Source organism: Nannospalax galili, unplaced genomic scaffold, assembly GCF_000622305.1.
Source record: "Nannospalax galili isolate Female #2095 unplaced genomic scaffold, S.galili_v1.0 scaffold521, whole genome shotgun sequence".
NCBI lineage: Eukaryota > Metazoa > Chordata > Mammalia > Rodentia > Spalacidae > Nannospalax > Nannospalax galili.
This window is the reverse complement of record NW_008344634.1, coordinates 1,317,284-1,333,953: the sequence shown is the minus strand read 5'-3', so window position 1 is coordinate 1,333,953 and position 16,670 is coordinate 1,317,284. Positions and strand designations below refer to the sequence as shown.

Below are 16,670 nucleotides of genomic sequence, written 5' to 3'. Positions count from 1 at the left end.
GCAATGCCCACAGAGGTCAGAAGAGGCTGTCAGATCCCCTAGGACTGGAGTACCGACAGTTGTTAGCTGCCATGTGGGTGCTAGGATTCGAACCCAGGTCTTCTGCAAGAACAACCAGTGTTCTTAACTGCTGAGCCATCTCTCCAGCCCTTACCCTTTTCTTTTTTATGTAACAACTCCTAAATTTTTATTCATATGTAATATTTTTACATATTTACGAAGTATACTGTGATGTTTGGGGATTTGTTTTATTCTTAATGCTCAAGCTTGAACCTAGGGCCTCATACATGCTAAATATGCCTTCTACCACTGAGTGGGAGGGTTAAATTATTATCCCTGATGTGGCATTGTGTGATTCATGTAGATAATAAGCGATGATCAGCTCAGGGTAACTAAGATATCCATCATCTTAAGCTTTCGTCATTTCTCTATGGCAATTTCAAAATACCCTTTCTAAACATTTTGAGATACACAATACATTGTTATTAATTATATTCATCATTGTGTGCCATATAAAATTAGATTTTATTCTTCTGATTGCAGCATTTTATCCATTCACCCACCTCTCCCTAATATGCCTCCTACCCTTACCGTCTCTGGGAGCTTCTATCCTATTCTCAACTTCTTTTTAATCTGCTTTTATTGAATTTTTGTGTATTTCCTACAGAACATCTTAAACGTTCTTAATCATCTTCATACCCCGTCCCCCCCCCCCGAAGCTCATATGGTCTTATTGTCAACTTCTATGAGATGCACATTTTCAGATTTCATATGAGTGACATCATGTAGTATTTGCCAGTTCCATATATGTGTGTGTGTTTCATTGCCAAGTGTGTGTGTGTGTGTGTGTGTGTGTGTGTGTGTGTGTTTCATTGCCCAGTCCCCTATTGATAGACTTTTTATGGCATCACTAGTCACAACAGCTTTCTAAAGGAAAGGCTAGAATATCCTTGACAAAAAAATAAAATAAAATGAGAGTATTGTGCTAGTCACACCATTAGGAATGTGATTTTCTGGAAAGCTTTCATAGCTCCTTTCTCTGACACTTTCTCTCACCCCATCCACTCCCTCAGGTCTCCTATGTGAAAGCGATTGACATTTGGATGGCGGTGTGCCTTCTGTTTGTGTTTGCTGCCTTACTGGAATATGCAGCAGTGAACTTTGTCTCCAGGCAGCATAAGGAGTTCCTACGTCTCCGAAGACGACAGAAGAGACAGAATAAGGTAGAGCTGGCTGTCAGCACAGAATTGGGGGGAGAGAGCTTGAGGTGGTTAACCAGACACTGTAACTCAGAAAAACAATGGTTAAGAAGATTAACTTAGTTTTTGTTCTAATACAGTAAATTACTGCTCAAGTTAGTCTGCTTAAATGTTGCACAAGATTATCAGGCTTAGCGTAGAAAACTACAAGATCTAATTAAACTTGAATTCCAGGTAAATAAATTGTAGTATAAATATACCTCAAATAATGTGTGGTATATATTTATACTAAAAAATATTTGTTGTTTATCTGAAATTCGAACTGTATTGGACTGTCTGAATTTATCAGATAACTCTAATTGGGCATGTACATTTAATTTGGCAAAGTTACTTTACAATCCTTGCTGAATATTGATAATTTATATATGTATGATTATGTGTGCACATAACTGATTTGACTTTTTTCATCAATTGCTCTGGCACTGTGCGAACAATGCCCTACAGATGCACACTGCACACTGGTAAATCGTTCCATACTGATCTCTTTGTCCCAGCTTAAACAGTAGCACAGAAACCCAAGTTTTACCCTATTCAGAGCTTTGGTGTTTGAACTGTGAAGTTCAAGGTCTCCAGTTCAGCAGATCCCAAACATGCCTGCACATCAGAATCACCTGGAGATTCTTTGAAACTCCCAGACCTTGGTCACATCACACCACCAATTTAAGTCCAATTTCAAGATGGGGATCAATATTTTCACACACAGTTTCCAAACAATTCCAATATGTAGACATGTTTGGAAAGAAAGCTCTGGTTTATAATCCAGCCCCATAAAGGATACCAGAAGTCTTTTATCTGTTTTGTATTTCAGACTTGGAAATAAATATGCCTGTTGATAATAGAAAATATTACCTTCTATAATAATATTCATAAAGAACCAAGTCAAAATTTATTGTGTAGTACGTGAGATCTTTCCTTCACGTACTATGCTTTGTCCTCGTCAGAAAAGCATAAATAAACCTGCCAGTAAGACAAATCAAACTTTGACTCATATGCTGTTTTATTGGTGAAAAAGCAAATTTTTTTTTACTGCCAGCCTTATTACTTACAAATATCTAAATATAAACATGATAGCTTGTTTACTACTGGCTACAGTGAGGAGTCTATATGTACATGAACTCACTGAGTCCTGACTGCATCTACCAAAAGTTTCTTAAAGCACTCCTCAAAGAGAAAGGCATACTTTTGATTGACCTGCCTCTTATTCTAATCTACATTTCAGGAACATTTTGTCTGTACAGCCTAAAGAACACACACACACACACACACACACACACACACACACACACACACACTTACTTTTGCTTGTACATTCCCTATTCACATTGAGATTATATCAGTGTTCTCGGAATTGAAGTTATTTCTTCATCCACATAAGTCTAGCACAGAGTGGCATGAGTCTTTAGCTACTTATTCTCCCCAGGAAATAGTATTAACTTGTAATGCTCATTTGGTACATAGATATTGCAGAGTTTGCCCAACACATGCCACAATGACATGTTAGTCCTTGAGTGACTAAAGTCATTCAGTAACCTTTTCGTGCTCTAGTACTGCACAGGTTCCCCAATTTTACCTTATTGTAATGAGATTTGCCTAGGATCCTTATGAAAAAACACCAATTGTCAGTGAACATCTCTGGAGACAGTGATTCATAAGGTTTTGAGTTGGACACAGGAACAGGTACAGTTAACAAGCACTTCAGGTGATTCTGATAATGACAGAAAGTTAAGAAACACTATACTATGGGGCTGGAGAGATGGCCCAGTGGTTAAAAACACTGGTTGTTCTTGCAGAAGACCCGGGTTCAAATCCCAGCACCCACATGGCAGCTAACAGCTGTCCGCAACTACAGTTCCAGGGGATCCAACTGCCTCTTCTGTCCTCCGTGGACATTGCAGTACACGACATGGGTGTACTTACCTATATGCAGGCAATACACGCATACACATAAAATAAAAATAATAAATATAAAAAAAAGAAACACTACACTAGCTTGCTGTTTGTGTGCTCTTCCAGACCACAGATGGAAAATGACTTCTATTTCCTTCCCAAATCTGAATGACTGGTCCAAAATATTTGTAAGGCATGGTAGAGCATTCTTATGCTGTATGTTTGTTCTATGGGAATGAATCCTGTGATTTATTAGCAATAGCTAGCATAACAGAATAATAAACATTAAAGACTAGTAATTTTTAAATAATGAGTCATTGAATATAAGGAAGGAGAGACAAAGATTTAGAATACAATTAAAAATTATATTGGCTTAGGAAAGTGGCAGTACTAGGTTCTCCTCTAGGGCCTACAACCTCTCTAGCCACAGGTATGTGTCTATTTTTACAGTACCAGTCAAGAATTCCCTCCAATTCAGTGGGCCATAATTCCAATTATATAGCTGCTGGTAACCCCCAAGATAAAAGTGCCACTACTGCTCCATTAGGGACATCTTGCTGAGCCAGTCATTGTTGTGGTTCATAAGCTTTACAGCCAGGTAATACTGCTGATTATTTTTCTCCCTTATCAGCTTGAATAGCACCTTCCTGGGAAGTTCCAGCTAAGTTCCTCCAAGTCCTGTGTCTGAAATATGTGGTGTCTTCAGTAATAGGGTTTTATCTTCAAGTTCTGGGAAGCAGCCAAGGGCTACGGCAATAGTCTATATGGTTTTGGGAGTCTCTTGGACCACCTTATCATCAACTTGAAGGAAGTTTCCCTTGACCGGCACGAGGATTTCTGTTAGATAACCTTGAGCTACACATACACCCACATACACACACACACACATTATATGTATTTTCAACTAAGCTTATAACATGTTTCCTTGTGGCTTTTTCAGAAAAACCTTAGTATTATTTCTCTCTCTTTTCTCCCTCTCGTTTTGTATTACTCTCTGTCTCCCTTCTCCAGTTCAAGTCTCCCTCCATTTTTCCCATTTCTCCAGTGGGTGTGCCTGTGTTCTACTATCCTGATCTCTAGAGCTCCTGTTCCCTCTCCCACCATGGTCCCGTTCCACTTTCCTTGCTTCTGCAGTTACTCGACGTTATGAAATCACATCTAAACATTCAACACTAGGATCCGCAAATATGAAAGAACTATTCCAAATAATTATTCTTGTTTTCACAGATAAGTGTAGCTCTCACCAATAATTAAGGAAGTTTTTCTTTGCAAAAGATGGAGACCAGTGAAAAGTTCTGCAACTGGCCAAAATGCAGAGATTAAGTGACCAAGGGGAGTCCAGCCCCAGTTGGCACATTTACAGACCAAGCCATACCTACCATAAGGCTTAGGGAACAACATGAGAGAGGAGGTAAGAAAGATTGTAAGAGCCAGAGGATGAGGATGCCTGCTGCTAAATAGTGTCTTCTACACATGACAGGAAAGCTGCACCAGTGAAATGTCAACAATATGATTCCCTAAACAAGACCTGCATAATGACAACACCAGTTGACAGGCCAATGTGGAAAGGGGAATTTTCACAAAATGAAGATGATATAATAATTATAGAGCTATGCAGCTAATAATATGGTCTTGGTATGGAGAGGGGAGGTAGCATAATGTCCTACCCCTAGCTGAGGAACTACTGGTAATTGCTGATTACTGGGAGACAAAGAGACATTTATCTTTAAGAGTGTGGCCTCTGGTGGGTTTACCATGCTCCAGTGAATTGCAACATACCCAAAAGTATATGAGCAGCACCAATTGGACGCAATAGAATTTTTAAAAAAAATAGGATGCACAGTTGGATGGATAGAGAAGGTAGGTGAACACAATCAAAATGTATGATATTCTCAGAGAACTAATAAAAATTAGAACAAAAAAGTAAAGAGAAATGTGGTCTTGGATGTGCAAAGATTAAATTGACAAATAGAATCAGATGAAGCCATAGTCATAGAGAAAGATTTTAACACACCTCTTTCAATAATTGGTAGAGAAAAGGAGACTAAAAAATCAGTAAGGGTATAAATTTAACAACAGGATTAATTAACTCACTGCATCCACAAATAAAACACCAAGTGCATAAGGAACATTTCATTAAAGTTACCCTGAGATGAATGGTAAAGCAAGTCACAAAAACATCAACTATTTTAGTTTGCTTTTCTGTTGCTGTGACTGAACACTCTGACCAAAAACAACTTGGGGAGGAAAAGGGGTTATTTGACTTTCAGGTCACAATCCATTATTGTGGATTGTCAGAGCAGGAACTCAAATGGGAACTCAAAGCAGAACCCATGGAGGAATGCTGTTGCTGGTCCATTTACTGATTTATGCCCAGCTAGCTTTCTTATAGAGCCCAGGACCATAAGCATAGAGATAATGCCACACAGCCCACAGTAATCTGGGCTTTTCCACGTGAATCATCACTCAAGCCTCAGGTCAATCTGGTACAGGCATTCTTCAATTGGAGTTCCCTCTTCATAGATGACTCTAGGTTATGTCAAGATGACAATATAAACTAGCATACCCAAGGACTGAAATGAGCTATAAAATAAAGACTGAAAGCCAGGCATGGTGGTGCACACCTTTTTGTTAATGTGTACTTTTATTGAATTTTTGTGCATTTCATACAATACATCTTAATCATATTTAGAGACCTTCCCCTATCTGTACCCATTCATAGCTCACCCACTAGATTTCATGCATTCTGTCACATATGTTAAGGCCTACCTAATCACGTTTGTGTCCCCAGATGTCCCTTGGTGTGAGTTCATCCACTGGAATCTATTCAGCCAATCTACAATCATTCCTTTAAAGAAGATCAACTCTCCCTCACCCAGCAGTGGTCAGCTGCCAATAGCTTCTTGGCTAAGGTTGGGGCCTCCTTCCCATTTCCTCAGTTCTAATATGGTTTTTGTCTGATTGAATTTGCATGGGTCTTGTACATACTATCACCATTGCTGTAAGTTCATATTAGCAAGTTTCCAGAAGCCTGGAAGACTCTGTTTCCTTATGGTTATGCAGCATCCCTGGTTCTTGCAGTCTTTCTGCCTCCTCTTCCACAATGGTCATTGAGCCCTGGGTGGGTGAGGTTTAATAAAGGAGTCTGATTCAGGGACAAGCAATCTGCAATCTCTTATTCTCTACATTTTGGTCAGCTGTAACCTTATATATTCACTGCCCTCTTTTGCATGAGGAAGAATTTGCTGGTGAGAGTTGAGAGATACATTAACATTCCCTCTATCCCCTATTCAACCATGTTCCCTGAGCCTTAGGTGTAGAGGTTCCATTGTAGATGTCTCTCTTATGGCTGGACATCTCATAGACATTTATAGTCTATGTATGACCAGTTGTAGACCTCTGTAATCGTCTCCATCTGTTGCAAAAAGAGGCTTCTTTGATGAGAGTTGACTGGTGTACTTGCCTGTAAATATAATGATCAATATTTACTATACAGTAAGAAATTACGTTTGTCTGGGGATGTGACAGTTGGGTTTTCTCTAGGATCTATGACCTCTTCAGCCATGTGTATTTGGCTATGTTTACAGTGCTAAAAATGACTTCCCTTCCCTTCTGACTTGAGAAGTCTTCAAGTCCAACTAGAAAGCTGTTGATTACCCCCAAGATAAACATGCAACTAGTGCATTGATAAGTTTTCTGTGCCAATAATTGTGGTTATTAGGCTTTAAAGCTAGGGTTGGGCCATTGACTGATTTTTCTCCATTAGCAGCTTCCGTATTATCCTCTAAAATGATAAAAGCTAGTCTGCAGGGAGAAGGCTTCCAGGTTATTTCCAGCTGCATTGATCTAAGTCCTGTGTCTGAAATATGCCCTGTATTCAGCAATGGGATCTTATCTTCAAGATCTGGGAGGCAATCAAGGGCTGTGGCAGTAGCCTGTGTTACTTTGGGAGTCTTTTGGACTACCCTGAACAACAACTCCAAGGGAGATTTCTCCTGACTGATACTGTGATTCTTGTTATGTAGCCTTTCCTGGAACTTGAGAAGCAGAGGCAGAGAGAGCTCTCTGAGATCAAGGGCAGCCTGGTCTACATAGCTAGTTCCAGGCCATCTGTCGCTACAGGGAGACTCTGTCTCAAAATGAAAAATAAATAATTAATTAATTAGTTAATTAAGGACTGTGATTGTTATCTGATCAAGTGGAATTTGATTATAATGCAACAATAAAATGATAACTACAAAAATTTCATAAATTTGAAAATTTCAACCTACTTCTAAGATCATTTGAGCACCAAAAGAATTCACAAGGGGAAATATAAAATATTTTAATTGAAAGATGAATTATACATATCAAAATATATTAACTGAACTAAATTCATGCTTTGGTGAAAGATGCATGCTTCAAAGAACTATTTTAGAAAGATAGAGGTAAAAATTAGTTTTCTAAACATCTACCTCATGACTATAGAATGAGAAATAGAACATTTGATCCAAGGGCGTGAAAGAGGAAAACACAAATCAAAACATCAAGAGCAAATTTTAATTAAATAGAAGAATGGTATATTGAGTTTACTCCCTGACCATGAATACTTTCAGTTCAGTGTTTGGAGAAAAACTAGATTATGGTAGTTTAAGGGTAAAATAGTAGGTCGGAATATAGAGAAACCAATAATAGATTATTTGATAATTTAGCATTCAAGGGAAGAGAGATGCGGCAAAACAACATTTTATACACCCTCACTCCTCGACATCATCAGACTACACACACCGTGAATTACTTCATTTGATTTCATTAATTTTCTGAACTGAGGAATTTGGGATTACAGGGGAGAATGAGACCAAGAAGTAGAAAGTGAAAGAAATAGAAAATTTCAGGTTCATATAGTATTTTTACAGGTCAGTATACAGGATTTCACTTTTTAAAAAAGCACAGTATTTCTTTTTCTTTAAATTTGTAAGATACAACAATAAAAAATAACATTTAAGATGGGAGTGGTGGCACATGACTTTAATCCCAGCACTTGGGAGGCAGAGGAAGGCGAATCTCTGTGAGTTTGAGGCCAGCCTGGTCTACATAAAGAGTTCCAAGCCAACTGGGGCTACAGGGAGACCCTGTCTCAAAAAAAAAAGACCAAAAAGGAAAAAAAAATAACATTTAATCAAATAATTTCGTATTTTTTCAAAGCCTATATTTTATTGAGTTTTGTGCATTTCAAATACTGTATCTTAATCATATTTAGACCGCCCCCATCTGCATCCACCCCATACCCCACAACATCAGATTTCATGCATTCTGTCATATATGTTAAGGCCTACTGAGTCAAGTTTGTGTACCCAGATGTCCCTCGGTGTGAGTTCATCCACAGGAGCCTGGTCATCTATCTAGCATCACTCCCTTGAGGAAAACCAACGCTCCCTCATCTAGTAGTGATCAGTCACCAATAGTTCCTCAGCTTAGGTTTGGACTTCTCACACATTTCCCCAGTTCTATGCAGGTTTTTTGCGTGATTTGAGTTTTCCTGGGTCTTGTGCATACTATAACCATTGCTGTAAGCTCAGATGAACAACTTCCCAGTCATCTAGAAAACTCTGTTTCCTTATGGACATCCACCACCCTAGCTCTTACAGTCTTTCCACCCCCTCTTCCACAATAGTCCCTGGGCCCTGAGCCCTGGGTTGCAGAGGTTTAATATAGGAGTCCTATCCAGGGACACACAGTCTGCAGTCTCTTATTCTTTACATTTTTGCCAGTTGTGCCTTTCTGCTGCATGAGGAAACTTTGCCAGTGAGAGATGAGAGATGCATTAGTATTCTCTCTACCTCCTATTCTGCTTTGTTTCCTGAGCCTTAGGTGTAGAGTTTCCATTGTGTCACTTAAGGCTGGGCATTTCACAGACACTTATTCTCTGTGTTTGACTAGTTGTGGGACTAGTAATAGTCTCCATCTATTTGAAAAAGAAGTTTCTTTGATGCATGGTGACAGGTATACTTTTCTCTAAATATAAGGATACACATTTATCATACAGTAAGAAATTACATTTGTCTGTGGATATGACAGATGTAGTTTTTCTCTAGGATCTATGAACTATCCAGTCATGTGTGTTTGGCTATGTTTACTGTACCACATATGAATTCCCTCCCACTGAGTGGACTTTAAGTCCAATTAGACAGCTATCGCTTACCCTCAAGATAAAAGCACCACTATTGCACTAATAGAGATAATTTGGAGTGCCAGTCATTGTTGTGGTTATTAGGATTTAGAGCTGGTTGGACCATTGATTGATTTTTCTCCCTGAGTAGCTTGTATACTATCCTCCAAAACTATGAGAGCTAGTCTTCAAGGAGGAGGCTTTCAGGTCAGTTCCAGCTGAATTGTTCCAAGTCCTGTGTTTGAACCCTCTCTTTGAGTTGTTGGTTACAGTAGTCCAAGAGACTCCCAAAATAACACAGGCTATTGCTACTGCCCTTGATTTCCTACCAGAACTTGAAGGTAAGACACTAATAATGAAGACAGGATTGTATTTTTATTGAAATGCACTAGAACCCACTGGTTAGCCTCAATATTGCAAATAGACTGTTGAGTATATAATTATCAGATGAAGAGTGACAGCAGCACATCAGTTAGAAGGAAATTGCATTAAAAAGATGATGGTGGTTTAGACTAAGACATTGGTCATGAGAATGGAGGGAAGTGGTCAGATTCAAGCTTCATGCATTTATTCATCTCACAAGCATTGTTCCCTACTATGTGGTAAACATTATCTAGATCCTTACAATACATTGTTAAACAGGACATACAAAATGTAATTTTTTGATGAAGCTCATATTCTAGTGGTTATGCCTTAGAGGTGAGGTCAATGGGTCATGCTGATATATTTTGTATGAGGAGATGACAAAAAGAAAGGAACTGATTATGACTTAAACATTTTTGGCTTAAGCATCTGGGTAGTTAGCACTGGATAGTTAATTATCTTTAGCTTGTTACAATAGAAGCAGATTTAGGATACAATTCCAGAGTCATGTTTGATAGTTTTAGATTCCTAAAGAAGAGTTCAATAGAATTGGTGAGTAATTAGATGTATATGCTCAAGAGAAGGATAAAATCTGGAAAGAAATGTGGGAGTGACTAGCAGAGACTGCTTAAACTCTACAAAAGTGGGTGAAATCACCCACTGAGAGAATGGAAATGAAAAGCTCTGAAAATGGAGCACTCTTTCACCTGGAAAGCCTATCTGGAGTAGATTGAACAGAACAATGCATAAAGGAAATCGTGGCAGACTTTAGATATCACTTGTAATTGCCTTTGTAATACAGGGAAGCATAGAAGACAGAATGGAGGAAAATGTGTGCTCATGAAAGGATTTTTTCTAAACTAAAAGATAAAAGAATATGATTGACAAAGGACATACTCAAATGAAATGGAATATATTAACACCATAGTGAAAGAACAGCATAAATTCAAGAGCAAAGGTCTTAAGATGGGAAAAAATCATAAAATCCAGGGCAAAGGAGTTGGCCTCTTATGGAGACAGATATTGTATTCATTTTAATCATGATTTAAATTATCACCCACTCATTGAAAAATATAATAAATCACAGAGAAGTTAATTTACCCATGGAAAGGTTTCAGCAGAATTTGAATTAAAATAATGCATTATGCAGGAAAAAATGGGACAATAACTGTGGTTGCTAGTCAATTGGTAAGTTCAATGATGATAAGATATAGGAGCTTCTACCTGAAAGCTCCTAATCCTATGCATGAATTTTGAGGCTCATTATCAGGTCAGACTGCAATGGAAAGAAGAAATGTAAAAAGCTTGAGAAAGAAGGTATATTCAGTAACTCTTTTAAAGAGTGGTAAGGTCAGTACTTGAACCCATCTTTATAGGTTCAGAAATTCTGCACCCGAGGCAGTGTGTGTTCATGTGAGATCTATGGTTATGGATTTGCAGTGTGAACAACCAATACACAGGTATATGTTTTCACCCAGTAAACTTCCAGGTTCAGGTTCAGGCACTAAGAAGACATATTCTTGAGCGTACATACAATGATAGTTTTTCCAGGTGAGTAATACTAGGTAGAAGGTGAGGAGTTGGAGAAACAGAGGATGGAAAGAAGGACGAAAAAGTGGGAGAAGAAATGAGGAGCTGGCTCTTACAGTCTTTCTAACCCCTCTTCCATGATGGTCCCTGAGCCTTGGGTGAAAAGGGTGTGAAGGGAGACTTCTCTTTTTTTAATTTTTAATTGAATTTTTGTGTATCACATACACATTTTAATCATCGTTATGCCCCCTTCCCCATAGTCCCCACTGGATTTTTTACATTCTTTCACTCATGTTAAGGCCTATCAAGTCAAGTTAGTATCCCCAAACGTCTTTCAGTCACTGCTTGTTCATTCAGTGGGGTATAGGCGGTCTATCTAGAGTCACTCCCTTAAAGAAGATCAGCTCTTCCTCACCCAGCAGTGATTAGCTGCCCAATAGCTTTTCGGCTAAGATTAGGGCCTCCTGTTTATTTCCACGGTTGAGATTTCTTTTTTTTTTAATTATTTATTATTTTTATTTTATGTGTATGAGTGTATTGCCTGCATGCATGTAAGTGCACCCATGTCATGCAATGCCCTCAGAGGTAAGAAGAGGGCCTTAGAGTCCCTGAAACTGGAGTTACAGGCAGTTGTTAGCCACTATGTGGGTGCTGGGAATCAAACCTGGTCCTCTGGAAGAACAGCCAGTGCTCTTAACCACTGAGCCATCTCTCTAACCCCAGAAGGGAGACTTCTTAAAGATGTCAGTTGAGAGTTACACTTGCTGCTTTACAGAAAATACTACTTATTTAGAAATATAAGCTTCATGTCTTGCATCAAGATGTCCTGAATTTTGTGCATCTCAAAACGGACATTTAAATGAACAATGTTAAGACTTGAGTGAGGGAGTATAATGAAGAGAAAAACAAATCATAACTGACCTTCTCAATCAGTGTTCATCAATTATCATTGATGATTGAATTTTGAAAAAGGGAACACGAGATATTTCCAATTATTTTCCCCTTAGAAAATGCAGAGCTTTTCAAAATTTTTAGATCTGACTCATGAAAAGAAATAAATGCCATCAGTTTCTACCATTCACTGAAGGCTTACTATGGACCAGGTAGTATTCTTAGCTCTTAGTATATAGTAATTCATTTATTTTCTACTACAACTGTTAGAGTAGCACAATCACATAATCTGGCTCATTTGGAAAGTTCCTTGTTTATGCCTATCATCCCAATGCCTTGTGTGATTTAGCATTTGTCCCATTTTATTCATTTTTTAAAAAATATATTTTAGTTATTATTTTTATTTTGTGTCTGAGTGTATCGCCTGCATGTATGTGAGGGCACCTGTGTTGTGCAATGCTGCAGAAGTCAGATGAGGTCTTCGGATTCCACTGGAACTGGAGTTAAGGACAGTTTGTAGCCACCATGTGGGTGCTGGGAATCGATCCTGGGTCCTCTGCAAGAGCAGTCAGTGCTTTTAACCACTGAACCATCTCTCCAGCTCCCCCAAATTATTCATTTTAAACAAAGTATTTTTAATAATTGCATTAAAATGAAGAGGGTTTTTTAAATGTATTACCTCTTATTTTTATTTTATGTATATGAGTGTTTTATCTGCATGCATGTAAGTACAAGTATGTATGCATGTATGTATGTATGTATGTATGTATGTATGTGTGTAAGTCATGCAATGCCTGTGGAGGCTGTAAGATGTTGGATCCTCTGAAACTGGAGTTTCTGGTGGTTGTTAGCTGCCATGTGGGTGCTGGGAACTGAATCTGGGTCCTGTGTAAGAGCTTCCATTGCTCTTACCTGTTGAGCCATCTCTCTAGCCCCCGCAATGGGTTTTCTTTCTTTGTTTGTTGTCTTTTTGAGACAGGGTCATCCTGCATCTCCAGCTGGCCTGGAACTTACTATGTGGACCATGCTGGCCTCAATCTTGGTGATATCTGCCTGCCTCTGCCTCCTCAGTGCTGGTAATAAGGGCATGCAGCACCAAGCCAGGTTTAAAATGGTTTTTAAAACTCCATTTTATACATGTAGCTTCAGACAGGGTGTGTTATGGTGCAGGGGTGATGCAAGTATAACAAATGAGTCATAACTTTAACACAAAGTAAAAGCTTTAAAAAAAAAAACACTATCCCAGGAGTCTTTCTGTGACATTTTCCAGTTACAGTGACATAACTAACACTCCCCTTCCAGGATAGCTTGCATGCAGCTTGCTCCTCAAATGAAGTACACAATAGATGTAGCTCTTGGGCTCTGAAAGTAATAGACACTGTTGCCTCTACTGGCTATTTACAGTATCATCATGCACAATCCAATCCGTGAAACCACTAGGCCAATGCTCAGCGGAAGTGCCAAACAAGAACAATCAAAGGTTCCATGAACATGAAACAAGCACAAACGAAGCTAACTACATATGCTGCTGAGCCCTGGAATGCTTAAGATTGAATAGTTTTGTCATTTTTTTGTAGGATATAAATCTATAACTGTTTCATTCAGTAGTACTTTTAAAAACTGCAATATTCAGGGCTGGAGAGATGGCTTAGCGGATAAGAACACTGGTTTTTCTTGCAGAAGACCCAAGTTCTAATCCTAGCACCCACATGGTAGCTAACAACTGTCCATAACTCCACTTCCAAGGGATCCTACCACCTCTTCTGTTCTCCACGGGCATTGCATGACATGAGTGTACTCACATGCATGCGGGCAATATACTCATATGCATAAAATAGAAATAATAAATAAAATTCTTTTTTAAAAACTGCAATATTCAATATTATAGTTAAAATTTCCATTAGTGCCACGTTTCACTATCAATACTACCCTTGAATGAACAAATTGTTTATTCTACCAGTAATAGGGTAGGGTAAGTAAGGTGAAGCCCAAAAATACAGGATCAGATCCTAGTTTTTAAAAAATTTTGATATCTTTCGCAGTCTGTATTTTTTGATTAAATAATGATTTTTAAATGTTTCATGAAAATCTCATTTATCTTGAGTTCTAGAGCTTTATCCCTTCTGCTTCTACCTCCAGTTTTCAACCTGGAGTATCACTTGTCTTTTCTTTCTTGAGGCCAAGCTGATCGTGGACTACTAAACTAATTTCTACATGCCCTAATAGATTGTAGCCTAAGTTAAAAACAAAAACCAAAAATTCATCATTCTAAAATGGTCAACATTTCACATGTATAAAGTTATTTCCTTAATTTCCCACTAAGAAATTGCCCTCTAAAAAAATGATACTGGTTGATTCCTTCAAAAGTTCAAGAATAAACAAGAGTGTCATTTCCCAAAGACACAATGGCATTGCAATTCATTCCTGATCTATGGAGACAGTACCTGAGATTACATTAGCATGTGTGGGAAGAATGCCTGTTGGTGACTCAGCAGTCAGGTTATGAAACAGGGTCACTCTCAAAAAGGGGCCAGACAATTTGCAACTGGGTGTATTTGCTTTCGTTATCTTGTCTACCTTTTGTAAAACACCTACTGTCACTTTATCAAAGTAGAGTATCTCAGAATCAAGCACATCCAGATCTTCACTGACAGAACTGGCCAAACTTGGTCTGTTGGAAATTGGTGCCTTATATAGATATGTGACAAAACCCTGTCTTTATGTTATCAGCTCTTCACCAATGAGAAGTATTTGCACAATAACAGGGTTGTAACAACTTCAGTATGTGAAGTTTAAAATCTCACCTGCATTTACCTTACCTCTGCTTTGTGCTTGATGTCAGATGTCTCCAATCACCCAGATAGTCTGACTTCTTTATTCTCCATGATTAAACAGAAATTATGGCTACTTGAGAATATGGTTGATTTTAAGGGCATCTAACAACAAGCTGACTATATAGAATATTTATTTCTCACCAAGCTCCCAAGAAAACATGACCAGAAAGATGACTCAGTGGGTTAAAGGCATTTGTCACATAAGCCTGACAACCTGAGTTCGATCCCCAGCACCCACAGCAGGAGAGAACGGACTCTTAAATGTTATCCTTTGTCCATTTGTGCACCATGGCACATGTGCCTGCACACATACACAGACACACAGATACACACACTAATAATAATAATAATAATAATAATAATAATAATAATAATAATAAACAAAACTGAAAAATATTAGAAAGAAAATATGGGACCCCTAAATTTGACTGGATAACAAGGTAAGAATGCCAGGGCACTAATTAAAATGTCTCAGTCGATAATATATTAGGAAATTGTGATTTCAAAACTTACAGTTCTTTTAGTGATTTTCTTCCCCTCCATATATCTTTTAAGTCTTTGCTAAACTACAAAGTCCTCAATAGACTGTTTTCTAATCCTACACAACTGAAATAATTTAAATCTTTCAAGTACCTATAGTACCTGGTTTGTTCTTTTTCATAGCAAGCGACCCTGTCTAGTCATTTGTTGTACACATTTTATGGAGGAATATAAAATTGAAATAAAACCGAAGCATGGCATTTGGACATTTTCCCTAGAAACATGTGAATCATTCTCTCAAACCAAACGGCTTCTTATTAATCCATTAGAGAGAAGCGAATATCTAAGGACAGGGAACGGTACTAAGTTTTTGAAAGGCCTTAGCCTCAAACTCAGCAGTACTTCAGGCAGAAGAACGACTTGAAAAGCTGTTGGCCCTCTGAATGGATAAACCCAGAAGCCCTACACTGCCTGCTCCTTCACCCCTGTTCAAAGAATTTTGGATCTTCCAATTCCACTAGAATATCAGACCTTACTGAAAAAGGCCAGAACACAAGGACCCAGCATCAATGGTCACCTGGAAGAGGCTTATTTAAATCCATGGGGATTCACTTCCACAAAGTATGATTCAATGTATCAGAATCACTTCTGTGACAATAACACTCCTCCTTACACTTATAAATCATTTTTTTCTCTTTTCCTAGAAACACCACTTTAAACACTCAAGGATGAAGAGCTAGCAATTCTTCTCAAATCTTCTCTAATAAATTGACCTGGTCCCCCCAGTGATCTGACTGACAGCCACTCAGCATACTCGTCAGCTTTGCTTTTATTTGCTAATGAACTTCTTGAAGTATGAGTCACAGAAAAACAGTGTAGGCATGATCAATCTCTAACACAGATCAGTGGTGCTATGTCCTCTCTTTATCTGGATTTTTTGTTCTTTTAAATAGAAAACCAGATTGTAGTATTTTAAGTATTCATATTTCATGATTGGATCATTTTGATCTTGTTAATGCTTGTTAATATCCCAGGTGTTTTCTTTTTATGAATAGAAATAGCTATCAAGTTATCTCTTGATTATACAGATATTTTCTAACTTAAAAAAGGGGAATTTTCTCTTTATCCCTGTAAATTTTTATTTCACCAAATTTGGTCCAATTGTTTCTCTCTGTCTCTGTCTCTGTCTCTGTGTGTGTCTCTCTCTATTTCTGTCTCTCTGTGTGTATGTTGTTGTTGCTAGAACCTAATGCTAAATAAGAACTCTGTCACCTGAAC

At 38.2% G+C, this 16,670-nt stretch overlaps 1 protein-coding gene across 1 annotated transcript in view; it reads left to right on the top strand.

Moving 5' to 3' along the window:
• Glra2 (glycine receptor alpha 2) overlaps positions 1 to 16,670 on the top strand; it is a 231,617-nt gene that overhangs the window by 181,397 nt on the left and 33,550 nt on the right. The window contains exon 9 of the mRNA XM_008840892.1: positions 1,074 to 1,223. Within this exon, the coding sequence (XP_008839114.1) occupies positions 1,074 to 1,223 (150 nt within the window). The remainder of the gene's footprint in view (positions 1 to 1,073; positions 1,224 to 16,670) is intronic.